This window comes from Pieris rapae, chromosome Z, assembly GCF_905147795.1.
Source record: "Pieris rapae chromosome Z, ilPieRapa1.1, whole genome shotgun sequence".
In the NCBI taxonomy this organism is placed as follows: domain Eukaryota; kingdom Metazoa; phylum Arthropoda; class Insecta; order Lepidoptera; family Pieridae; genus Pieris; species Pieris rapae.
Genome location: NC_059534.1, coordinates 10,200,781 through 10,228,338, shown reverse-complemented (window position 1 = coordinate 10,228,338; position 27,558 = coordinate 10,200,781). Strand labels below are relative to the sequence as shown.

The following is a 27,558-nucleotide window of genomic DNA, read 5'->3' as shown; positions in this document are numbered from 1 at the left end:
ATAACAATGAAATCAACTTTCTTTTGTGCGTGTTATATACACGTGTGAAAATGACATGAGAAATGAAGATCCGTGATCCATGCAACTTCCTTACATTCGAGCAGCCCGAAGCACTGAACTCCCAAGGCTATTTATATCGAAGAAGTGGTATGGGCCCGTCTAATGTGTTAGGTATATGCCAAAAATCAGATGAGGCACTGGAGTCATAGTGCCCGCTAAATCTTGCCTCTGAATTTTAGCCTGGGTACACTTAAAATAAACACATACAAAGTAAAATATATGTAATAAAATAACATAGTAATACAATTGTCTTGTAAAATCAAGAATAGCGGTATGAGCTAAATGAGGTTTTTGATTGTATACTTATTATGTACCTATACCGAATGTTTCTATGCGTTTACCACTAACTAATACAAAAAATAGCACCGTCCATAGTGGTTTTTAAAGTATAGTAAAACCCATACACATGTTTGGTTGTAATAAAATGTCATAAACAGATTTACTGTGTACCTTACAATTTATATATTGATAAAGTTTAGGACACTTAAAATGTTTTTTTCACCTTCTCGATTTATAAACATTCATGTCAATAGAAGATATTTAGCAAGGATTTAAGAATTAAAGTAGAAATATATATTGTACTCCCGCAGATGTAATGATAAAAATACTAATACTAACAGTTTTACCAGTAAAACAATTCATAACAAGAATAAATTCAATTAATAACAAGAATATTCGGTAATTTAATACTATAATTTAGGGAGGCATCCTATACCGATACCGATATATCGGCAATACTTTGGGTTTTCCGTTATATCGATATCGGCGATATTTTAAATGCCGATACAACGACACTTTTCAAATTTCATCTTGTTTGATCTAGTGCGTTGCAAACAAGACACGGAATACTATCATTGTCCCTCTCAGCAACTTTGTCCCCGCGTATTCCATTTCGCTAGTCACTTTTAATTGCTATCACGCGTAGTATTTTTTCGATACCAAGTATAATACACAATTACAAAAATCTTATGTATGTTAATTTCAGTTATTACCAGTATTTTTTTTTATTTTAGTTTAATTATTCTTAATTCTAAATTTTAATAACTAAACCTATAATCTTATTTAAAAATTGTGAGTGTTAATATTTTATAAAAAACATTTAAAACTTTAACCAAACTTGATATATTTTACCTTAGTTAAATTTTAATTCAATAAGCGTTGGCATCGGTATCGGTATCGGCGATATTTCTATAACAGTATCGACATCGGTATCGTATCGAAAAAGGTGTATCGATGCATACCTAATTTTTTTACACTATGATTATTTATCAAATACTGCAGACCCCAAGAATGGTAGACGTTTCACTACGGGTTCCCCCAAGCTGAACACATCTTTGACAGGCTCGAACCATTTTGCCAAGAACGATAAAATCAGTAACGAAAAGAGAATCTTCACTATCCAATCCAAAACGTAGAGGCTGAAAATACACAATATAATAAATACAAAATTTAAAATTATACTCTTAACTAGAAAGCTCCTAAAATATTAAAAAGTTGTTCTTGCATTGTTGTTAGTGGTGTCAGACACGGAACTGAGAGATCTTAGATACAGTATTAATAAAAGTATTATTGTAAGACAAATGTTTGTTTAATCCGATTGTCATTGTTACTGCCACACTTTTATTTTTATGATCTTAGATGCCCATTTATATTTTGGTGGATTTTGCCCATTTTATTGTTATTATTTATATAGTATTTCAATGTAATACTACTTATATATAAATAATAACAATAAAATGTTAAACTTTAAACTAAAACAAGCGCATAAAATACTAGCTTCTGCATACACCTTACGCAGACTTGGAGACGTAACATATTATTATAGCGTATTGTATACACTAGAATGTAAATACTATATTGTGTAGTATTTTTTTATTTTTAATGGGTTGTGATTTATAACAATAATATTATTGATTCGTACGCTCACTCGTTCACTTCCATGCACCCACAAACTCACTCCTTCACTCATATTATTGATTCGTACGCTCACTCATTCACTCACATTCACTCACCCACTCACTCGTTTCTCACATGGAGCCAAACAATCATACACTCGCGCGTTACACGTCGAGTATGCTGTTAAAATTTAGGAGAACAATTTGTTGTAAACAGATAAAAACATTAAAGTTGTAATATTAAAAATAATAAAGATATTAACTTATCTATGGAAGAGACACCGGTACTTTATACTTTAATGAAAAAAGAATTCCTAAATCCTACATTGTAATGCATTTATAATGAAAAACACATTATTTCTTTTTATGTAAATTGTAATATTATCTAATAATATCTGTCTAAAATGAGAATAAATTACCTACTCTGTACTCTCCTTTTACCGTAAAATAGGGCAAAGTTATGTGATGAATTATATATATTATACAACAAAAATTATGAGTTAAGTTTACTTACAAATTATGATACATTCTATTCAAATGTATTTTAGTGGGATCCTCCTTTAAACAATACAAGCGACCGCCTTCCACACAATTCTGGATGTATTTCTCTTTCTCAACATTGCTAAGGTCGGTGCTAAAGGTTTTTTTATCGTCGTCATGAAGTTTCGACTCAATCGCATCAAAATTCGGGCATGGGAAGGTCCATGGCCGCATTGTGAAATATTGTAGTACTTGTAGGCCTTGGCTTATCCTTTCTTGGACTCGGAGCATACTGAAAAGAGATTAAATAAACTGTTCTGGATATAAACACATCTGGATATACATATATGTTATCATAAATGAATTCAGGAGGAAGGTTCTAACCGGCGTTTTAAAACCGTTATATTTTTAGAAGAATTTTCGTTCCTTAGTATTTCGTATGCTCCCAGCATTCAAGATTCTAAAATTTCTTGAAATTGATATCTCCTAACACGTTTACAGGCGGAGAAGATTCCACCGATTGTTTTTTTAAATAATATATATTTTAAATCTCTTTTTGATCTTAAAATAAGTATAATAAAAATAATATACAAGATGCAAAATTTTTAAAATTTATTAGCAAAATGAAAACGCCTTGTTGAAAATTCGTGCCACACGACGCTATATTCATTTACAAATATATAGGGAATTATTTACTAACGTAGTTCATTAGGCCTTTTGATATGTACATATATAGTTTAATGTAAGGGATTATTTGTTATTACAATGCAGGATATTTGTATTGCAATAAATCAATAGCATGGACTGTATCCGTTGATTCAAGACCCGACAGCGGGTAACCGCAGATCCTTGATTTCATATCAACACACTATATATGTTTAGATTATAACCTAATTTCGCAAAGGATAATGATAATTATATAAAAGTAATTTTAATATATTGGTGAAATTCAGTCCCTTCTGTAAATAGAAAGGTTAGCCCGAAGAAAACTTTACATAAGACACAATTTACGTTTTCACATGAAATTACGTTTTAATAACTTAAAAATCTATAATTCCTGAACCCAATATATTAAAAAAAATTAACTTTTAGCCGTCAATCGATAAGGTCAATCACAATCATTTCTCTCTTAAAAACATGTAAATATTATAGAACGATCGTAATATACATAACTTCCATTAGACGGATATATTTATTTTTTAATGAAGTCATTGCCATATAAATTAAATGAAATCCAATGAGGTTTAGCGTTTTTCATTAAAAAAGTCCGTTGTGTTATAAGCACAAGATATATTCCGGATTGAATTTGTAACTCATATAGATAGATAGAAATATACATACAATCGTTTTTGTCCAGTGATGAACAGCAAAAAGTCTATGCAATACGCTGGAAGTAGGTGGTAGAATATCCTTTTGAACTCGTGTAACGCATAGTTTGTTGTTATATCACCATTTGGGTACCAGAGTGGCCACGCCAGAGGATACTTTCTGCCGTAGTCCTTTCCTATCATTAAAACATCGCCCCAGGTGGTTGGCTTTTGGTGTCCAGTGTTAATATTATAAATTGGTATTACATCTGGCCTAAAAATATTTTACTTATATAAACATGGGACACGTCTCGAGGAGAACAAATACATAAATTTTGTAAAAGCTTCATAGGAAAACTTATAGCTTAAAGGTAATTTCTATTTAAGCTCTTTTTAATTTTTGCTGTTTGTTCAATTCATCACTGTCGTCGTTTTAAATATAAGACTTTAAAATTATGAACAGTGAATTATTTTACTATTGTATATATGTATTTTACTATCATAGAAAAATGTATTGGTCAAGCCGGGTTTCGAACGCACGACCTTAGAAGTGCCTGTGACTGGTGTTGAATAGCACACACAATGTGCAACAAAGAATATCCTGATAAATCAAATGAAGTCCCAAATTTGTGAGAGCTCGCAAAGATTTATCATAATAATAATAATAATTGAGGCCGCAAACTCAAAATTCACGCAATATATATGACAATTATCATACTTCTCCTTCCGTAGTCCTTCAATCATACCAATCGCTATGATTGCATTAATGGCCGTATCCACAGGGATTACTTGAGCAAAAAGGGATCCATCGCAGAGCATAGTTCGGATAGCGCCTTTTCCAGCACCCAGCATGAGTCCTACGGGGCCATTTAGATTGTCTACCCACCCGGGAAGTGGCTCCGATAAAGCAGGACAAACTGGAATAAGAAATTAATTAATTTTCAATTTATGCACAGAATATATAAATGAGGATTTAATTGATAATTCTCTGAAATTCTTAGACAGCAGAATCTGCTAATGCTAATGCATAACTATTAAGAAATCACAAAACGTATAATAATATATCGTTTAGCGGTTTTGAGACACATCAATATATACTTGGACGCTTTTATTGTATACATTATAGTGTTAAAAAGTTTTAATGTTACCTGGCTTGACAATTTTTCATAATACTCATACATAACATAACGGTACAAAAGCCTCAAATAGCTATATAATGTTTTGTTATTAACTTGTGTCACATCACAAATAAATAAAAGGTTTCTATTTCTGAGGAAAGTGCAAGACCTCTTCTACAAATTATTCACGCTTTCACGTGACACGGCTTATCGCGAAACACCTTGAAAGCTAATGGCCATTAATATACAGTTCAAAGGAAATAATCTCTGGCAAGACAGCACTGATTTTGTACTTTTTATGTACTCCAATGGATAGGAATCTCATTATAAGTCGGTATGCAGGCGTATATTCCAGTCTGCTCCCATTTAAAATGTACACATGCGGACCGCATATCGCTTTTATACTATGTTAGCTTTAGAAATCGATTTTAGATTTTGTTCGTGACCTCTGAAGGAAAATTATCCAAACCAACCAGTTACGCCTTACCTATACTAGGGCGAGCAATGACAACGGGCATTCCTTCAAATGCATTCGCAACTATGGATTCTGCTAATCTCTTGGAATAGGTATAACAGTTAGGATGTGCTCCCAGCAACGAAGGTGTAAGTAGGGCTAGCTGTTCGTCGTCCAACCATTCTATAAGCCGCATTATATCCGATGGCAACACTGTAGGCGGGTGTATCTGGAATAAGAAATAAACTTTCTTAGTCTGCCTAAACATCACATGGAAAAAAAGAAAGGTGAACCTTGTTGGTGTAGGTAATAGCCTTTTTAGAGATAATTTATAACTGGCTAGTTGGTAATCGATATTTTAAAGCTAATGCCATGGGGAAAGCCAAAGCCCAAACACTTCATATTGGACTGACGTCCTGAAGAATATTGGATATCAAAGGGTCAGTATAGTCATTCACCTGTAGAATTAGTAACTCTAATTCTAGGAAGCCATGGTAATCGACATTCTAATCCTATTGCGATTTGGAAAGCCAAAGACTTCATATTGGAAGGACTTCCTGAAGAATATTGGATATCAAAGAGTCAGTATAATTATTCAAATTATAATATACAATAACTTACCTTTTCCTCGAGAACCTTGTAATCCGGGTAGCAGAAAGCGGTCGAAAGATGAACAAAGACTTCTAATTTTTTAAATCTTTTCGCGACATTCAAGGTTCTTTGGGTCCCGCATGTGTTCATATTGACGTTGTCTTTAAGTGGCGCCTCTAGTCTGAGAGTTGCGGCAAAATGGAATACCAAAGCTATCTCTTCAGACAATTTCTCTACATCCATATCTGACAGACCGAAGTTCTCGAACAAGACGTCGCCTTGTAGGACCTTAACCTTTTTGAAGGCTGATGGACGTTCATTTCTGATGCGGTCGAAGAGCTGAAAACATATGAAGTTTCGTAATCCACTAGACTTGAATTGTTCGTTTAGAACAGACTAGGACAAGGAGCCTTCCAGTTGTAACACCTGCAACTATGCCGCTGGAAGCCGACATTTGAGGAGGAGTACGCACTATTGAACCTTCTTTTGGCCTGGCAAAATCTTGAGTACTACTCAAAGTTTCCAACCATACTTGGGTTCCGGACCGATTTGCATTTTTCGGTAGCGAAAATCAAGGCAATTAAAATAATTTTATTTTATAAAGGAGGATTTAAAGAGGTAAAAGTTAAGAGGCTCGTCTTATGTAATTTTGTCCCCACTTAAAAACTGAAGATTTAGTTTTATATATCTTCATTTACTAAGTAAAGACTCTTTTTTAAACATTTAAAAAGTTCTAAGTTACAAGAGGTTAAGTGATGTGGGCTTATAAGGCGGCAATGTAAGTAAAGAGACCTTTTCACTGGAAGTTGAATTTTCAATAACGTTTCTGCTTGCCAAGCGGAATGATTACATCCCTTCACGGTGATTACTTTTACCTGCTTTTCGAAATTTTACTGTATTTAGTTCAGTAAATTGTAGGTAGATAATGCGTATTTTAGACAAAATGTATTGGTTTTTGTGGGTACTCTGACTAGGATAGGTATTATCCCTGTATAGTTTGTAGTGTATACCAGATTCCACTTATCTGTATTAAATATTAAATAAGGCACCAGTACTCACAGGTAATCGTTGCATTTCCTCTATTCGTTGATTGACAGACTTTCCCCTCTTGGGACGCATGAGAATATAAATGTTGCCAATGTCTGGAACACTGTACAGGAGTTTCTCGACTAACACTTTGCCCATAAAGCCCGAGCCACCCGTTAGTAGGACACCCTTGCCCCTGTAGTAATCATTTATTGACATTCCAGCTGACATGCCTGAAATTGAGAAAACCAGTTTTGTGAAATCTCGAGTAAAAGCACTAGGTACTGATTGGTTTTTCTGGTTTCTTTATAGACACACGCTATTTTAATTCTAAGGTATGTTTAGACTACGACAATATACAGCGAATACTCGTCGAGTTTATGTATTATGGCTATCTTTTATTGTGTTCTACTAAAGGTTGGCTGGTATCATACGCTAGTCTAAATAGTTTCTCGGCGGATTTGCCAGTCCACTTTCGTAGGTTCCACAACGACGACTACTTTCTTCAACCAGCCCCTTTCTTGCTTGGTTTTTATCCTTCATTATGAGCTACGTCGTAACTATGATGACGCAAAATGTATCCGAGATGCGAGACTTTATTGTGATATAACAAATTAATTTCAATAAACTTCCTAACTATGGTACCATTACACATAATTACCGGGGACAACAAACTATTAATCAAACGAATCTGCTAAAACAAATGAACAGCAAACTCTACAATATCATTATGTAAGCCCAAAAGACCTTTAGTGGCAAACTTGGGTCCTTACTGTAACTTCCAATAGCGATACCGATCTTAATTATGATTTTTTGTTCTGCACGATTCTAATTTGCGACATTAGCCCTATGGAAATTGAGATAACAAGATCGAACTTGCATAAAAAACGTTGGAATCGGTATCGTAGTCGCGTTAGAGAGCGAGAGAGAATTTTTTTTTTTAGGTTAGAGTAAGGGTACGTACAAGTACTCGTAATATCCATAAGGAAATATAGGCGTGTTACCTGGTAATACGCCTAAAGCGTATTCTTTCTCTGTCTCACTATGCCTACTGCTAAAAGATTTAACAATCAACGATAATTTTATTATGATAACTGCTTCATAACGTGAAGAACATAAACGTTGGCGATTAATACGGAGGGTTTGTTGCCATTCCTCGTACGTTCTGCGTATCTACACTAATATTATAAAGAGGAAAACTTTGTTTGTTTGTTTGATTGTTATGAATAGACTCATAAACTATTGGACCGATTTTAAAAATTCTTTCACCATTCGAAAGCTACATTATCCACGAGTAATATAGGCTATATTATTATTATATTATATAATTTTGAACAAAAATAGGGTTCCGTAAGATATTAGGGTTTTTCCGACACAAGGTGTAAAAAATCAACCAAAAAATTAAAAAAGGGGGTAGCATAGCAAAATGTTCCATGTTGGCATGTACTAAAAAGGTAGGCTAGGCATTAAGAAGAAACGAAGTTCGCGGAAGCAGCTAGTAATAAATAAATCAGAAAAGGTACTGTTATTTATACATTACATTTGGCAGTAATAGCTATTTAAAGCAAAGACTCGCTTGAAGATAATTGGTAAACGGTAGAGCGAGTACAAAATAAAAATCGAAAGGCTGGCAATTAAAGATCGTTTTAACAAAGCTGTTAAACGCTTCGATGGTAATTGATGAAAAAAATATAGAAGTACTGTGATTTTAATCAATTATTTTTCCATAATTCAGTCAACCAATTTGGACGGCCAGAAATGAATCCTGTATGTCTAGATGCGTGTGCGTTATTGTGAATGAGTGCATAGCATTTATGCTAATAATATTAAGACGAAAGTTTCGTGTGTTGATTGTTGATTTATTAAAAAAATTAACTTTAATTCAGACTTCGATATTTAATTTAATTTAATGTTTTCAACTATAACGGTTGTCGTTATTCTAAGATATTTACAAAAATATTATAGATATTTGTTTCTTTAGGGTAGAGATAGGGATTATTCAGGGTGGATTTCTTTTAATAAAAATCTGAATCCAAAAACAACGGCTATATTAGGCTCTTAGTATAGAAACACATTTGTTAATGTGTTCCTTTAATATTTATTTACTTCTTGGTTGTATATGTTGTAAACTTGTCTACGCGATATTAAGTCTGTAAATTTAAACATAAGCTATATCTACAGTGGAGGACTAAAAAATAAAAATATAATTCTTACTTGACGCGCTGTTTGATGGTGCCTTTAATGCATTTGAAATAACTTAGTTGAAATCACGTGGTCAGCCACGTTTGACCGTCCATGACTCCGTTATTCGTCCGAGTGCCGACTCCGAGTCATTAGTACCTACCACTAAAAAGATTTAAATACCGAAGCTTGAATTTGGTTTTAATTCTTGTAAAACAAGTCAATTTAAAAAACCAATATATGTATTCTAATTTCTTTTAAAATTTATTGATATTCATCATACTCATTACCCCTTTACAAATTAAACAATTTTTTAAAATTTGTTTTCACCGGAAAATCGAATTTTAACATTATACCATTAAAACAACAAAATTTATTAAAACTAAAACAATTTAGAACCCCAATGGAAGACCAAGTAGCGGAACAGTTTAATTCGTTTAGTTAAGATTACTTTAGTTATTTTAAATTAGACGTCACATATAATGCAGTGGATGTCTGAGAAAATTATTATGTGAGACAATTTAAATGTGTTTTTAATTTTTTATAGGTTGAGGAAGAGATATGCAGAAATAAACGTTGTTTATGGGTAAGGTAGCATTGCATCACTAACTTTTGGTTAGTTTGTTTTCGTTAGGTTTTTTAACACGATTAGCTACTGATTTATGATTTGGTTAGGCTTAAAGAAAAAAAGCTAGGCTCAATAAACTTACTTAGGACAAAGATGTCACAATTGGCGTTAACATTTTGGCGAGAACATCAACAACATTGTAATAATACAGAGATATAAATAGTTCTAAAATGAAAGAGACAGTGATATAAAATCGGTGATAAATTATAATATTTTAAGTAATTTTAAAGATTCCGTCTCCGTCTTATTTTATCAGATTTATTGTATTTATATATATTTATTGCCCTTTGGCACAACAATCAAAAGCCTTACTGTCTCTGATCTCTCTTTTCAACTCGGCGTAAACACAATGTAACAAAAAGAGACTTATTTTTTTAATTATTTATATAATATAACATATAACACAATAAAATAAATATATTTAAATAAAATAAATAATTTATTTACATTAAATTTAACTGATACATTTTACTTTAGCGAAAGCATTTGTATTTTTTTTTATTCAAAATACTTATTCCTTCCTTATAAGTCCGAGTAGAACACAAATATATTGTATAGGTGATCTCGATACTAATACACATTTGGGATCTTTTTATTATTAATTATGGTACATAAAAGCAATATATGTAATAGATTTTAATTAATAAACATAGTTAGTTAGATAGATTGATACATAACCAAAGTTATAGTACCTGTTATCACAATAGCTAAAAAGTATATTTTCTACTCTCCGTTGAATTTGTCCATCTATGCCATGGGTATAGTTGCGTCATAAAAGGTATTTTTGAGGGCCATGTTAAGTGAGTGGTCGGTGTGATTATATTTCACTAGTCTCTGTTACTTAAGCTTCTAGAAATATTTGGAACTATACGAGTTTTTGACCAACATTCACACGAGCGATTAAAAACAATTAAAATATAAGTTAAGTTCTTGAATAATTAAAAAATAAATGTATAATTAATTTCTTGTGTCTTTGGAGTAGCGTCAAAGGTTTTTGTGTGTGTGTTTTAAAAAAAGTGTATTTTTCGCAAAGTTTAATATCTTTTAGGAACCAGTTGTTTAACACACCTTTTATTTACAAAAGATATTATTCGTGTACCAAAGATATAAGTTTCTGCCCCGGTCTCAGTCCAAAAGTATTCTATAGATTGTTTGTATCATTAAATTAACAATGCAAAAATACTATATAATATACTGTTTATTTATTACAACTTTCTTGCATTACAATATAAAAATTGAACATAATTAAATGAAAAGGATGGCAACTGGCAACCACTGTGAGTAAAAAAAGTGTATAAAATTACATAAGATTCGCAAGAAGTGGCAAAAACATATAACATGTAGTCTTAAGAAGGGACAAAAACTAAACAGGAACAAAAAATAAATTATTAATTAATAATAAAAAGATTTCAAGGATATTTCAAGGAAGAGCGTAAGCTATAGTTACTATTGTAACAGTACTCATAATAATAATAATTATAATAGTAATAAGAAACACTAATATATAATATTAATAATAAACACTACTTACTAGATTAAATTAAATTTTTCCCAAGATTAATAAATATAAAGTTATATTTTTGTTTATGTTGTTGAAGCTGAAGCTACTCAAATCAAATAACTTATGAACGTAAATATTTATTTAGAAAAACCTTTAAACTCAACTATAATAAATAATATTTGTGAGTGTAACTGAAGCTAAAATTGGCTTGATTAAGGCTCTGTACGGATAAGTTCTACATTAGTTACAAATAACCTATTTATTACTATTGGTAGAATAAACTCTTGTACGTTTCACGACAGCGCTATTCGTCATGAAACAGACTCTTAAAATACTCATAAACTGTCAATAAAAATTATTTAAAGAATTTATTCTGTTTTTACAATCATATAGCAAAAAACTTGAATGATTTTTGAAGTTATACTTCTTTTGGCGCGATAGAGAAAAATGATGACAGTGAATTTTTACGATGTGCGCGCACTAACAACTAAATTCGACATAGTAAAGTTAGGTCTAGGTGGCATGGAAATTGATAACTATGTTCAAGTTGTATATTCTAGTATTTTTATACTTAGAACACGTGTTTCGTAACAGTATAATTAAACAGTGGGAACAAATAAATATTATTTTGGTGTTTTTAAATCAATTTCATATACGATGGTGTTAACATTTACTAATAATTTATTTATTTAAAATCTTTTTGAATTATTTTAATATTTATCGTTATTCACTAAGGCATTTCAGTTATTTTTTTCCAAACGCCAAAGAAGTATAACTTAAACGCGTGTACGTACACACACACACACACTTTTTTTTTTAATAACAAGAAATTTAACTTCAATTACAGAAATAGAAAATAATAAATCTGTGGCGCTATTCTATACTCTTTATAGCCTTTCAGATCTGGGGCTCAGGTTCTGTCAATATTTCCTGATCATTTGCTTTTCCAATGAGTAGATTATACTGTTATTTTAAGCCTACCTAGATCGAACCTACGCTCTAAGGGATGACAGTCGCCCGACAAAACTAGGCCGACAAAGTCATATTGTGTAATATATTTTTTGTTGTCTATTGTTAATGACTATATTAGACAATTATATTCTCGAGAATAATAAATGTCAAATGCCTTGAACCGTTTGATGATCACATAATAATAATAATGAATAAATAATATTCTATTTACAATGTCTAAGTTATCATGTTCAAGAGTTCTAAAATTGGAATTTAAAAAAGTTTTCATTAGCAATGTTTCTAACTAGCCAGTTCTAAACAGTTCTAACAAATTTTAAAAATCAACTACATTGTACATATATTATATACTTGATTTTTAAATTTAATAATAATTACTTAACTTGTTAGGTGACATAACTTTCGACAAAAGCTTTTTTAATAACCTTCCAGCTAGCCTTTAATATTTTCTCTAGAATATTCCAAAATCGACAAGCGACTGCGCAAAAACGCCCGCTATTTTTACCAATAACAATTATTACTTTGTAACTAATCTGCTCCGTGTCATAACGTGATCACAGGCTACAAAAACATGGCCTTATCTGATTAGAATGTTGACCTATAACTTCATTGTCGTTTTTACTTTTTGCTCGAAAACTCATTTTGTATTACGTTCGTGTATATTACATATTATATTATGTGACAGCTTAATAGAATATGCAAATTAATGTTCAATATATAAATAGTTTTAGTATATTTATAAGAAATCTTTTGTATTTTAATAATACAAGAGTAATGCCCAGAAAACTTCAATCTTCAACAAGTAGGTAGGTAATCCGCCTTTTGGACCTGACATATTACGAATATATCTCACACATTAGGGTCTCATCAGACCGATCTTTTTCTCTGTATTGTGACTTGTGCACATCTATTAGTTTAGTGTTCACCGCTAGAGTTTGAACCCACGCAACCAGGTTGTGTGATAGACATTTAATCTTATCTATAGTACTGGCATAAAGAAGAGCAGTGCTGGCTTAATGTCTTCAGCGTGCGATTCCATCTCTGAGATGGTAGTTAAGCTCCCCGGCTATGTACTAATGGACTGTGGAATGTGCACAGTCATAATTCGCTCGAAAGATAAAGAAAACATCGCGAAGAAACCGGCTTGCTTCCGACCCAAAAAATCGACGACGCATCGGCACAGGAGGCTGATCATCTACTTTTCCATTAGATTGGCAAATGATCATGAATTAGATACAAAACTCTCCTCAAAAGGAACTTCATTCTTGAAATCAAATTAATATATATTAACATTATTCCCATGTCAAGCACTCGTCAACAATATTTACCTATCTCTAAGCTAGCAATTTTGCTATAATAGTATTGTATATAAATTGTATGGTATGGTATGAACAGCTTTGGCCCAAAAGTGCGTGCAACTCTAATTCCTGAGGTCGTAAGTTCCATCCTCTGTTGTGCAATAATGGACGTTCTGTCTATATACGCACAACACTCCATCAGTCGGTGAAGTATAATATCGTGATAAAACCGACATGCCTTAGACCTACACATTGACGGTATTTATCAGAAGGCTCATCACCTACTTATCTCTTAAATAAAAATGGTAAAGGTAATTCTTGTGATCTGAGGCCAAGACCATGGTCTTGTTAAATGGTTGATAATACGGACAATTTTGAAATGACTTTTCGTATCCGCCTTTATGAGCAAACAGACGACCTCTAAACTGTAGTGGATTTGCTGATAGCAAAGGACAGGCAGCAAGGCTGCTGCCGTCATCCATCTTTCCTAGCGGCGATTAAATAGGCATTTTCTGCATTGGCTAGCCCCCAATCAACCAACCAACATCAGGTGGTTTTGTGGCCAAACGTCTGTATAAGAAAAGCGTAGTCATGCTGACTGGCCTAAAGAGCATATTTATAAAGGTTTGGTTTGGTTAAATTAGCGAGAGACCAAACCAAATACTAAACATTATAATTACTTTATGTCCTTATGAAGTCAAATTTGTATTAGAAATATTTTTAATTAATAAAAATATGTAAGTGCAAGTGCACTGATATTATACAATACAGTATTACAATTCCGACATTAGTTGAAAAAGTATGCAGCATAAATTACAGAGTATAAATCGCAGTTGGAATGGAAATTTACCCAGACCCAACTAGTTTTAGTGAACACCGCTCACCACATTCTATGATCAAAACAGTTTTTAAGCGTTACTTAAGAGTTACAACGAGTCATTACGAATGTTAATTTTAGGTTTTGTATCTTTCGGCATTCTCGATTGTGAGTCGAAATAATGTAGTAATCATAACAATCAAATACACAGTATTTACAATTTTCTCAACCTACTTTATCTAATTTAATTATATTTTAATATCTCTTGGGCCGAGGGGGGGAGGGGGGCTGCAAGCGTTAAAGGCACACTGCCGCGGATCAAACTTCTTACTATTACTATGTTGTAGGCTAAGAAAATTGTAGATACTATATATTTCATTGTAATGATCAAAAATTGAATTTTGTTATAGTCTGTTACTTATCTTCCAGTTGCCTCTGTCTGTCTAATAAGAGCGCAATAAAATCTAAAATTCCTGAGGAATGTTTAAGTATTTAAAAGAACATACATATATTGCAAAATTATAATAAGGTCACGCAAGTCTCGACTTATTTTATATTATCTCCAAACGCCTATTTTCGAAAGAAATACTACACGCATAAATCCACTTGGCACCTGATTTGGCCATAATGATCGGCGCTAGATACCTAGTTAATTTCTGCGTGTAGTAAGCAAAAAGCACACATATACAAACCCATACATTACAGACACACCTTAGCAAGCAAATTATTCGTAGTAAATCTTACCTAGTTTGATCCGTTTTGGTTATGTCTTTAATTAAAAGATCGTAAATATTATCTGTTTAAAAAAGGCTGGGATTACAAAAACTAATTCTTTTCTTAAAATTTTGTGAACTGCTTTCTGTGCCTGACATACACTGCAGACTATTTAATTTCCTAGTGATGTGTCCCTTTACCATACGAGAGAATGTTAAAAGCTGTCATAGACAGAAATTCCATTGTTTTTTTTATAGAATAGGGGGTAAACGGGCACTCACCTGATGTTAAGTGATACCGCCGCCCATGGACACTCTCAATGCCAAAGGGCTCGCGAGTGCGTTGCCTTTTAGGAATTGGTACGCTCTTTTCTTGAAGTACCCTAAGTGGAATTGGTTCGGAAATACTTCAGTGGGCAGCTGGTACCACAAAGTGGTGGTTTGGTTTTGCATCGTCGGGATTTGAACCTACGACTCCTGAGCGAAGAATCGCATGCCGGAGCCACTAATACAACACAGCTCTGCTTCTGCTTTTCTCTTCGAGGTCCACAGAAGATTTACAAGAATACAGATGTTTTGTAAGCGAAATTTATGACGTAAATACTATTATTATAAGTTCAGAGGTCTCCATAGCTTTCCATGCGTTGTATCCAGTATATCTTGTTCAACGAGTTGCCTTATAAATTCAAAACGGTCCTTTAACTTTCGATGACCTCACATGGTATCTGTTTGTTTGAGCAATTTCTTTGAAGCAAGTGTCTTACTGTGCTTGAGGCCTTTCGTAGATTTTTGGATTCTAATAAGTATCCTTGCTTACCATCATCGTACAATAAATTCCCGGGTTTTTGTGTGTATATTTCCCGGGTGCGTGAGTATGACGCACTTATTGTTTTGCCATGTAAGCAATGTATCTGTTCTCAAACTATAAAATAATAATAATAAAGCCCGTTTACATATGTTTTTTTTTTCTTGATAAGCTAATATATATAATAATAATAATATAATAATTTCTTTCAGTTCCATTGATCGGAACTCCTTCACGGGTGCTTCCAGCTTTTTCAAAATACCTCTATTCATGGCTTTCTTTCTCCATTCGCTTCTTGCAAACGCTTATATTTCTTCTATACACCGTTTCTTGCGGCGTCCTCTTCTTACCCTTGGATCTTTCCTAATAGTTGTCTCTAAAGTTCACCTTTTATCTGTGCATTTGCTATATGCCTCGCCACAGCCACTTCTGTTTTAGGTCATACACACATCTAAAAATGTATAGTCTGAACTAGAATACTAATTACCCAGACTTTTAAGCCTTACCTGGTGGAAGGTACGATACAGGTTAAAGTGTCATGACTGTAAAAAAAATGCCCAGAAAACATATGGATATTACACTCGTCAGCGTTATCTCACATAAACATTCCGGTTCAATGATACTTTCTTTCTCAAAGAATTACATTCACTTAAAAATTATTCACGAGAAAATTTAGAGTATGTTAGAGTTGGTTCTGTACATCGTGTTTAAATTAGTTGAAAATAAAAATATCAGTCTCTAACAATATGTATGTATAATATTTATATTGTATTTTAATACTTTTTATTTTTATATCAAAATTCAAATAACTAAAAAACCTAAGTAGTCTAGTTAGGTTACTAGGCATATGTTATAGTTATAAAAGCACCTACCTACATAACTATAACACATCAGATATCCTTAAAAACTAATGTGATATATCTGTCATATGTCTACCAATCTAATAGAGTGACAATTCATTATTATACAACCAACCATTCTATATCGATATCAAGAGTAAAGTGACTAATGACACGTTAATGTGGTTCAAGTTTAAAAGTTAGCAGTAGTAGAGTAGGAGAAGGAGAATAGAAGTAGGCAGTACGTATTCATGACCATCTTCTTAATACAAAACTCTCAAATATGAAAAGCAGGAAGCAGGCGCAATAAGGAGATAGTACTTAATATTAAAACAAATAGTGTGGTTTTTAACAAAGGCTGTGCATTAATTGTGATATAAATCTACTGAAATATGACGACGCCAAAATATACGATATCCCGGAGGCGCCTCGAGCGGAGGTTGATTTACTTATCGTATTTCATTACGTATGTTAAAAAAATATTATGCAATATTAATAGTTAATTACTATGCCTTTTTAAATAGTGTTAATTTTGCAACGGCAATGCGGTATGACATATAGGGTTCCTTATAATATACTCGTCGATAATTACATTCGACATTTATATACACTTTTCCAAAGAGCTTTTCGTTCAAGAATGTATATTTACTCTTGTAAGGTATCGATTTTTCCCGCTGAGACCTTGTTTTTTGAAGTGGATTCTATCAGCCATATTTTGTCTATCAGCCACGTTATAATTTTTGAAGGTTTCAGATAAACCTTGCTTTATTTATAATAACTTCATTATCTTCCTTGGACATACATAAGTCGAGCGGGCCGGATGGTATTCCTCCAATTGTGCTGCGTACTTGTGCTCCTGAGTTGGCTCCGGTCTTAACGCGCCTTTTCCGGTACCTGTACTCGCTTGGCACTGTCCCGGAGTGCTGGAAGATCGCATCGATACATCCGATCCCTAAAAAAGGCGATCGCTCCGATCCGTCCAACTATCGCCCAATAGCGATAACCTCCTTGTTCTCCAAAATAATGGAATCCATTATTAATTGCCAGCTCCTGGAGTATCTGGAGGGCCACCAGCTGATAAGTGACTCTCAGTACGGCTTTCGTCGTGGTCGTTCGGCTGGTGACCTTCTTGTATACCTTACGCATAGATGGGCGGAGGCAATTGAGTCCAAGGGGGAGGCTCTAGCGGTTAGTTTGGACATAGCGAAAGCCTTCGATCGGGTGTGGCACAGAGCACTGCTCTCGAAGCTTCCAGCCTATGGGCTTCCCGAGAAATTATGCGATTGGATCTCCAGCTTTCTGGCCGATCGGAGCATCAAGGTCGTCATCGACGGAGCATGTTCCGACCTTAAACCCGTGAACGCTGGGGTCCCACAAGGCTGTGTTTTATCCCCGACCCTGTTTCTTCTGCATATCAATGATATGTTGCAACTTAGCAACATTCACTGTTATGCGGATGACAGCACTGGGGACACTCTTTACACTGGCCGGGCAAGTATTTCTCGGGCAGATGTCGATGAGTACTGGAACAAACTTGTGTCTGAAGTAGAAACCCTACTACGTGGAGTCTCTGACTGGGGCAGACTAAACCTAGTCCAATTTAACCCCAAAAAGACACAAGTTTGCGCGTTTTCCGCTAAAAAAACACCCTTTGTCGCTACTCCTCTTTTCGAAAACACTCTCCTTAAAGCCACAGCCAGCATTGGAATACTTGGCGTTGACATATCGAACGACGTTCAGTTTCGCGGTCACTTGGAGGGAAAGGCAAAATTAGCCTCCAAAAAGCTCGGTGTGCTCAGCAGGGCGAGACGGTACTTCACTCCGGGCCACCGCTTGCAACTATATAAAGCGCAAATTCGGCCCCACATGGAGTACTGTTCCCACCTTTGGGCGGGTGCTCCCCAGTACCAGCTTCTTCCACTTGACCGTATTCAACGAAGAGCGGTTCGAATCGTTGACGACCAAAATCTCTCCAAGCGGCTTGATCCTTTGGCGTTGCGTAGAGATGTGGGGTCTCTCTGCATCTTCTACCGCATTTACCATGGAGAGTGTTCAGAGGAGTTGTTCGGATTAATACCTGCAGCTGAGTTTCATCATCGGACGTCGAGGCAGAATACGAAATTCCACCCGTATCACCTCGACGTCCGCCGTTCCACAACTGCGCGTTTTTCCAGGCAGTTTTTGCCGCGCACCACCACTCTGTGGAACCAGCTGCCAACTGAAGTATTTCCGAACCAATTCGACTTAGGGTCCTTCAAGAAAAGAGCGTACCAATTCTTAAAAGGCCGGCAACGCACTCGCGAGCCCTCTGGCATTGAGGGTGTCCATGGGCGGCGGTATCACTTAACATCAGGTGAGCCTCCTGCCCGTTTGCCCCCTGTTCTATAAAAAAAAAAAAAAAAAATAAAAAAAAATAACGTTAAAACATAATCCAAGACATATAAAACTATCTCAGATTATGAAATTTTCATTGCTTTTGTTAGTAACACAAGGCGATATCATGCGATAGAGGCCAATGTCGTAACAACTTACGTCGCACTCTTAAATTGCGATACCAAAATGCACTTGAAAAACTAAGAATCAAGAGATAAGGTCAACAATAATTTATAATAAATTATAGTACTTTCGCAATTATGGACTAAAAGTAATATTATATTATAATATACATTAATATTTTATACTTTTTAAGTGTTTTATGTTATGATCTTCATGAATGTTATAAATTATCATATTAAATAATGAAAAGTTTTTTACTCATGTTATAGTAACATGAGTAAGGAATTATACAATATAACATTTATCGAATCATACTACCTTAATATTACCCTTACTTGTCAGGAAATTATTATGAATAAGAAGTATTTATAAGTATTATTTATAAAGACCCATGTCTAATACCGTTTAAGTTATAATATTTATTTGTGTTCTATACTGTAAACAATATAGAAATATACATTGTTAACAAATGGCATTAGTAATGTCGTTGACAGTGATATGATTATAATAATTATTCATACATTAATTATTTACATTTACAGTATAATTAAATTGTATAATTATATAACTATGAATTCTACAAACTTAATTAGCTTCAGCCAGGAATGAGGCCCATTAAATTATCGATAGTCGTGTAATAAAGCTATGGTATTCACATTGCACGTGTTTCGTTTTATAATTGTTTAGTAATTAATTATATTATATCATATTATTTCATCGTAGAATTAATAAGTGCCCTAACTAAAAGCAGTTCATCATTTATGTAATTCAGGTTAGCCGTTACACAAACCAGCTGCTATCATTCTCACGATTGTTACATTATTTATTGAAGAAGTCCATCGAATATCGTAGAAAAGACCTTGAACTTCCTTTAAGCTCCATATAATTCTATTGTACGAGGTCACTGAACTCCGAACTCTTTCACTGGACCGATTTGTATGATTTTGTATGCGTTTGGATGGCGCCCTGAATAGTTTAGATCAAATCAGCCCGACACATGGCGCTGCAGTAGGTATCTAGGTTATTTATCTATAGAGCTGTTTATATAAATCTTCTGTGCTTGTGTTCGTAATTAATCTCCTTAAAAACTGAACAGATTTTGATGACATTTTTTGTGTGGTCTTGTGCAGTCGAGAATTTTTTACATTTTTCGATATTTTTTATTATTTTAGACGTGTGGACAACGCCTGTCGGATCTACTAATATAATATATAGTCGTAGTAGTAGAGCAATGTTTTAACTGGCTGAATAATGGATTTTTTATTCGTGTCCAAATATGTACTATGTACAAAGTTAGCGGCTGAACTAATTAGTAATTAGGATTTAATCAGTGATATTCAATTAATTTTGTAATGTTTTAAATTTTTGCTTTATTTTATCTTAATTTAATTATTGTTTACTGTATAAGCTTTATATAATCAGATTGTTGTATGCGCTTATAATTAGGGTAGCATTTGGCTTGTGTTTGTGTTACATGCATGTATCAGTGACTACTTTGTTGTATATATAAATAAAATAAATAAATGTATATATGTCGCAGTAAAGTAGATAAATCAGAGGGCTAATTCGATTTCTAGGCAGCTAATCAAAGATCGATAATCATTATTTATAATCTACTAAATTTATAATAATTTATTTACGTTATATGAAGTGAATACATATTAAATTTGGGTAATAGTACCTATTGTATGTAACAAAAATCTTTCCCTTTCGTTTACATTGCACTTTGCAATTATACGATGTGCACAGACTAAATTTTTTTATATATTTGCGCCTCTTAAGTGATAAAAAGCATATTGACCTTTTTAAGGTCGACGACGACGGTTAGTCGCTCTAATTAGTTAAATAAACAATAAAAAATAATATTAGTTGACAAATGTACAACATGTTTCGTAATTGCTCATTTTTATGTAAATTGCATAAGAAACTTTTAAGCGTGTAAATATTACGCAGGGATCCTCTTGATATTAAGGTCATATTTCGAAGGATTTTAGTTTTAATGTATTCAAAATATCTTTTGCGTGTGTATTAATATAAACCTGATTAAGTAAGATCAGGTATTTTTAGTGAAATATTTTTAATGTGGTTGTTGATATTGGCACTGGACAAAATCTTCACATTTTTCAAGAAAATTTTAAGAATTAGTTTCAGGCAACAGCCACACACCACTACAATGTTCTCCGCAGACTAAGGGTCTGTTTCACAATGTCTGCTGTTATGAGCCGGAGCCCCATCTTGCTGGATATGAGATTTCCTCGATCTGCATCAGGAAGATTATATTAATCTCATTTCTTAAAATCTCAAGAGAAATTATTAAAAGAGTGAGAATTTGTACACAACAGACAACAACATCGGATCACATTTTGAGCATTTGATATATTTTTTTTTAAAATAATAATGTAAAATTTTATGTTTTTAGTTTCATTTAATATGCTAGGTTATTAAGGAAAAAATAATGCTTATGAGTAGCCCTTTCAAACGCTATTATAAAATACATGTAATTTTACTGTCACATTTGGCGGGTTCGATTCCCGGTTGAGGTAGGCGATTTAAAAAAAGTTCTACTTATTATTAAAAATTAAACGATGTCTTCTTTCACTAAAATATCCTATCATTAATATTTAAGGTACTTTCCCTCCGTGTGGCATCGCCGTGGGACGCCCTGTATAGATGACTTTGGCAGCGTTATACCTGATATTAGAGAGATTAACAGGGCGCTGAAAATTACTAATTTCAGAGGCCATGACACTTTTTGGGTCACAGAGGCAGCAGAATGAGAGTATCTTTAGCTGATACTCTCATTTCCTTTGAAATGCTAATGTATATTAACATTATACTAAAGAGTATATATACAATACAAGCCAATACTGTTCACACATAGTCATTAGTGGAATTTTACAGTTGTGTTACAAATTACGAAACTTCAATTTTAATGACAATAATTAGTGTAAGATTGTGCAGCGGGTCGAAAGAGATAGAGGTATTCGAGATGTGGTGTTGGAAAAGAATTTTGCTAATTAGCTGCAAAGGAAGCACTGAGTCAATTATAAAAGAAATATCACCTCAAGACTAGATTATAATTTACAAAGAGTTGCTTAGCTACTTTTGACATATTGCCAGGAATTAACGGAATTGTCTCGACATGGAGATAATGGTAAAGAGAAGTAGAACTTGGGGTCAATCGCCTACCCGTGATCCTGCCCAAATGAAGACAAACCGAGGATCAAGTGTTGTGGAGGCAGCAAGACGTATCCGAGTTTAAGGTCTTTCGGGACAGGCACGATCGAGTAATTCAGACTACGAAAAAGAAGAAGAATCAGTAAAAGAGTAGATATTATTTACACATAACATATACATAACATGACAAATAAACAATAAGTTCTTTTAAATTTTAAAAGAACATTCATTATTGGTTTCGGAATCGCTAATGGACGTACGGCTCGCGGATGTTTGCATAGTATTTTTGTTATACCCAAATTCGAATCCCAGACCTCTAAACGTGTGAATTGTAGTATGTATCATCATTGGTAAACTCAACATCCTGAAGACAAGACTAACACAAATAGAACTTTTGTAAATATTTTTTCCGCTTGGCTGTTACCTTTAACGTGATAAATATGGCTTCGCTTTTATCAGCTGTGTTCACAGCTGTTGACTTGGTACCAAGGTGTCAGCTTTAGATTCAGAGTAAAGCTATATGTATTTCGGAAAAACTGTTATTTGTTTTCGTTTTGTTTTTATGAGTGCCCGAAACTATGTGAAATTCCTTTTTAATCGTGTCGGAGCTACCAGAGGAGGTTTCAGAGAGATATCATCTGATACACTGAGTGATTGGAGTGAGGCCCAAACATCCTTTGTGATTTTGGTGAGGCGGCACTTCCTTAACTATCGCATATATTATATATACTATAGGTACACAAAAACACAAATATTCTATCAATCTTTACATGGGAATACGGAGTATTCTATTTCCGTTTGTTTTCCTTAGCAGATTTCCAATATTCATTATTAATTTGAGGAGTGTAACGGACAGTGAAGAAAATCCTCGTGAGGAAACCGAAAGCAAGGAGTTACTTCTCTATGAAATAAAAATTATTATCAAAGAAACGGATGCAATTTGAGGCTAAGACCCAGATAGTCGTAGCGCCAATGCAATATTATAATTTTTAATATTAAAAGTATCATTATGTATGCTTTTAATTGATATAAATATACCTAAGTATTGTTAGTCTATTGACTTACAAGTGTTATCTGATTAAAACACTGTCGGGGTTTTAGAACACTTACAAGAGAACGGCTGGACCGATTTTCATAGTTTTTCATTTTTATATATTCGGACATCGAAAAAACATCAGCGACCCAACGTTTTCCGATGTTTTTTCAATAGCGTCCAGCGGCTTTTTAAAATGAACGAACAATAAAAAATTAAGATAGTAAAATCCGATACAAAATGCGCATTGCTTTCGTAACTTTCTGTCTGATAAACTCCTCATTTTTTTATCCGTTTTATCCGTATTTAAAAAATGTTTTGAATGATCTACCTAACAGTGTTCGGATAGTGGGGTATTTTAAAAATGTAATGTAGAAGAATTCTTATGTATATTGGTTATCAGATATTACTGCGAGCGTTCAGACTTCAAACGTTTTTTTTCCTTTGTGTGGATTTCTTAAAAGTAATGAAATTTTCAAATTTTCAAAAAATCATAAATAAAGTTCAGGTTATCCGTAACACAACATTCATTGTCTGTTAGGCGATGCAAAGTTCGCTTGTTCATCTAGTATATCTAAATCCCACAGACATTTTGAATAAATTTAAAAAGGGAACGATTCACACGGGGCTGGTCCAGACAAATAAAAACATTTTCTTTAATAAATGCAAAAGAAAAATCATATAAAAGTCTTCCAAGGTAGATAATAAAACAGTTCAGAGAACTTATTTTTGGTTTTATTTAATTATTATTAATTATATAATTATTGGTTAAATTAAATAATTGGTTAAAAATTATATATTTTCTTCTCCTAACACACACACATATAATGAAAAGAACTAACGATTCATAATCCAGTCTGTCCGTCTGACCTTATGTAATCAAAAATTAATAAAAACATAATAAAAATAAAATAAAATTTTCTTACTTATTTAGGAAAAACTTAATTAAGTAAAACAAAACCATAATTGACACTCGTTTTATGAAACCTTGACTCCACTTTATTTAAACTAATTGTAAAAGTTTAACTGGCGCACATATGTACCTGACTGCAAACCTTTTAAACTGTGTTGCTATATTAAACGAGTCATTAATAGTCAAAGCTAATTTAATTGAATCACTCATACGCAATTCTTTTATTGAGAATACCTGATAATCAACGGACCGGATCGAATCTATGTAGGTGAACAATAAAGTCGAAGTTTTGTAAACCGTACGGCTGACACAATTCTATATTTGGTGGTTTTGTTACCCAAAAATGTTTTCTCTTCACGGTTCTATAGAAACATGAGTTTGCATTGATGAAACAAAGTGATCGCTAAGCCAGTGGAATTATAGTTAGAGAACTTTGAATTTACATCCACGCTTATCTATGAAAGCAAAATAGAAGCAGAAACATGAACTTGTGAGGTAAGAGTAGCGGGCTTAGAGCCCATACAAATTATATTGGACGGCTATTGGAAGTTGTGAGAAAACTTTTAATATCGAACTAGCTGCTTCCGCGAACTTCGTTTCTCTTTACTGTGATTTTATTTGGCCTCTCTGTTTAGTTCATACCAACATGGAACATTTTGCTATGACTATTAGATTTTCCGTAATGAAAACTTTTCAGGTTTTTCTGTGAATTTTTCTCTATTTAAGTTTCACAGTTAAGTTTAAGTCATAAGTTTTTAATATCTTAATATATATATTTCTTGTGTGCGTGTGTATGTGACTGAACTCCTCCTAAACGACTGGACCGATTTAGACGAAATTTTTTGTCTGTTCAAGGGGATCTGAGAATGGTTTAGATTCACAATTTTGTCCGCTGGACCATGTTTTTTTAATTAATTTTTAATTTATTAGTAGTTGTTGATTTTGGAATGTTTTACATTGGATCCGACAGACGGCGCTACCATCGCAGTGTCAAATTTTAAATAATATTCGAATTTTAGTCTGTCCCGACAGTTAGCGCTGCGATCAAATTAAAAAAAAGTTTTGTTATCATTGTGTTATTGTAGACCATGGGCTGGATCGTTAGATATTGTCATAACATTTGAATTATAATTTTCATCAAAATGGTCCAGAATGTTTTAGCTTATTAAAAAAAGTTTGAAATTTTCAAATTAAAGACGTGTAGACAGGACAACGTCTGTCAGGTCCGCTAGTAATTATATAATAATAAATTAAATAAGTCATAAGTTTTTAATTAACCAATTAAAAATGAAATGAAATGGGGTTGATCGTAGGGTGAATATTAAGGTTTTTATGTATTTCCGTATCGTGTATTATATAATAATTAAAAGCTACTACTACTACATCAAAATGCAGGTAATGCTTTTAATTGTGTAAAACTGTTTCGATAGTTTTTTTTATGGCCTTTATTTGTGCCAACTGGGCACAAGGTACTGCGCCAGTGTCGTATAAATGGAGAAGGTACGAAGGAGATTGATCGGTAAAAATAATAATAATGACCCTAAAAAAACAGTTGAAATTCCATTGTTAGTTTAAAGACAGCACAGACAACACAAATATGAGTAATAACATGATTAAATACTATTCCTATTTATGAATAATTTATTACTTGCTATATATTTACATAAAAATCTGCAATATGGACTAAACACAAACATTAACATACATCTAACACTCAAAGGACGGAGGACTTTAGGGGAAGAATTCGATAGTTTTTATAATAACTTTATTAAGGCAGACATAAACAAAAATATGATATTCCGGTGCGCCCGAAATTGAGTACAAAAATGCTCTTGGCTTGTTCAAATTGGCTAATAATTAATTAGCCAATTAATTATTAGCCAAATATTAATTAATTTATTAATTAATTAATTTATTATTATTATAGTTCAAAGAACTATAATAACTAGCTATACCAAATTATATTAGTTAAGGAGAATTTTAATTCTGTGTGATTTATTATCTGTCCTTTTAATCACAACATGTAGCCGTTAATAATAACTTAACGAACTGGCTGTTTATAATTCGAAAATAATATATTTATTTCCATCACGATCTCAAAGTGAGTTTACCTTTAATTTATTATTCAATCAAATACAAATTAAAAGGCCGGCAGCGCACTCGCGAGCTGGCATTGAGAGTGTCCATGGGCGGCGGTATCACTTAACATCAGGTGAGCCTCCTGCCCGTTTGTTTCTGTTCTATAAAAAAAATTATACTAAACGTACTTGAATTTATGCACATCATCGAATCAAATTTTTTTAATAGTAAGTAAAAAAAATCTGGTGTCCCACCATTTGTGATCGATACAATTTTTCAATTATAAGAATGGGAAACGAAGCAGTGGCTCTACAACCCTTTAGATCTGATTACGTTATTATTACTTTAGCCTCTAAGCTATGCATGCTCCATATTTTATTTAAAACGGTTTCGAAACTTCAAAACACAAATTAGTCAAAGTTCCCGGTAGTATCCGGTACTTAATAACAACGTCAGCATCTGTTACGACTATCGGTTTTTACGAACAGATATGAATAGACCCTTCGATGTCCCTCTGATGAAGTGTAAAAGATTTAGGAAAATAATTGAACCACTTCTTATACCTATTGTATCTGCTTTAATAGTTTTTGTATAACAATTAAGTGAGCACTGACAGTGACGGATAAACCATGTCAGGTTTTCGTTCGCTGTAAAATGTACCTAACCCTAAGTTTTTAAATTAAATAAAAATCTTAAAAACAAAAAATATATGTTTTCTTAATAAATTTCGCGAAGATCCGCTATAGCAAATATTTTTGTACAAAAACATTAACAACAAACTTCGCAAGGATAGCAAAATACTTAAGTTTATCAAATCAACACGGTAAAATTATAAAAAAGAAATTATATAACAATCATAAATTTAAGCCACTTTTACGATAAACTAATCTTTATAATTTAAGTTAAATGATTTATTTAAAATAAAATTACTTAATTGATTTATAGCATGTATGTAATATTATTTGACGTAATTTTAGATTAATAATAAATCGTGAGTGAAAAAAAAGCCAAAAAAAATTATATAAAATAAAAAAATTTACAGGAGATTTGATAAATTTGCGTCATACTCACTTCGTTGAAGGCTTCGACGGAAAGGCGCGCGCGCTCTCTTAGGCACAACTTAAAACTGGTACAATTACCGAACGTTCTTCACCATAAATCTTATCCACTAACGCATC

At 33.2% G+C, this 27,558-nt stretch overlaps 1 protein-coding gene across 1 annotated transcript; it reads right to left on the bottom strand.

Annotated features, from left to right (window-relative positions):
* Positions 1–1,121: 1,121 nt before the first annotated feature.
* LOC110997600 (putative fatty acyl-CoA reductase CG5065) lies at positions 1,122–27,510 on the bottom strand. Its single transcript, XM_022265841.2, has 8 exons — positions 27,452–27,510; positions 6,965–7,164; positions 5,936–6,244; positions 5,348–5,543; positions 4,461–4,659; positions 3,777–4,016; positions 2,470–2,727; positions 1,122–1,478 (listed from the first exon to the last, which is right to left on the bottom strand). Exons 2-8 carry the CDS (start codon positions 7,160–7,162, stop codon positions 1,322–1,324), a joined length of 1,557 nt encoding a protein of 518 aa, XP_022121533.2. The 5' UTR covers positions 7,163–7,164; positions 27,452–27,510; the 3' UTR covers positions 1,122–1,321.
* Positions 27,511–27,558: the final 48 nt, after the last annotated feature.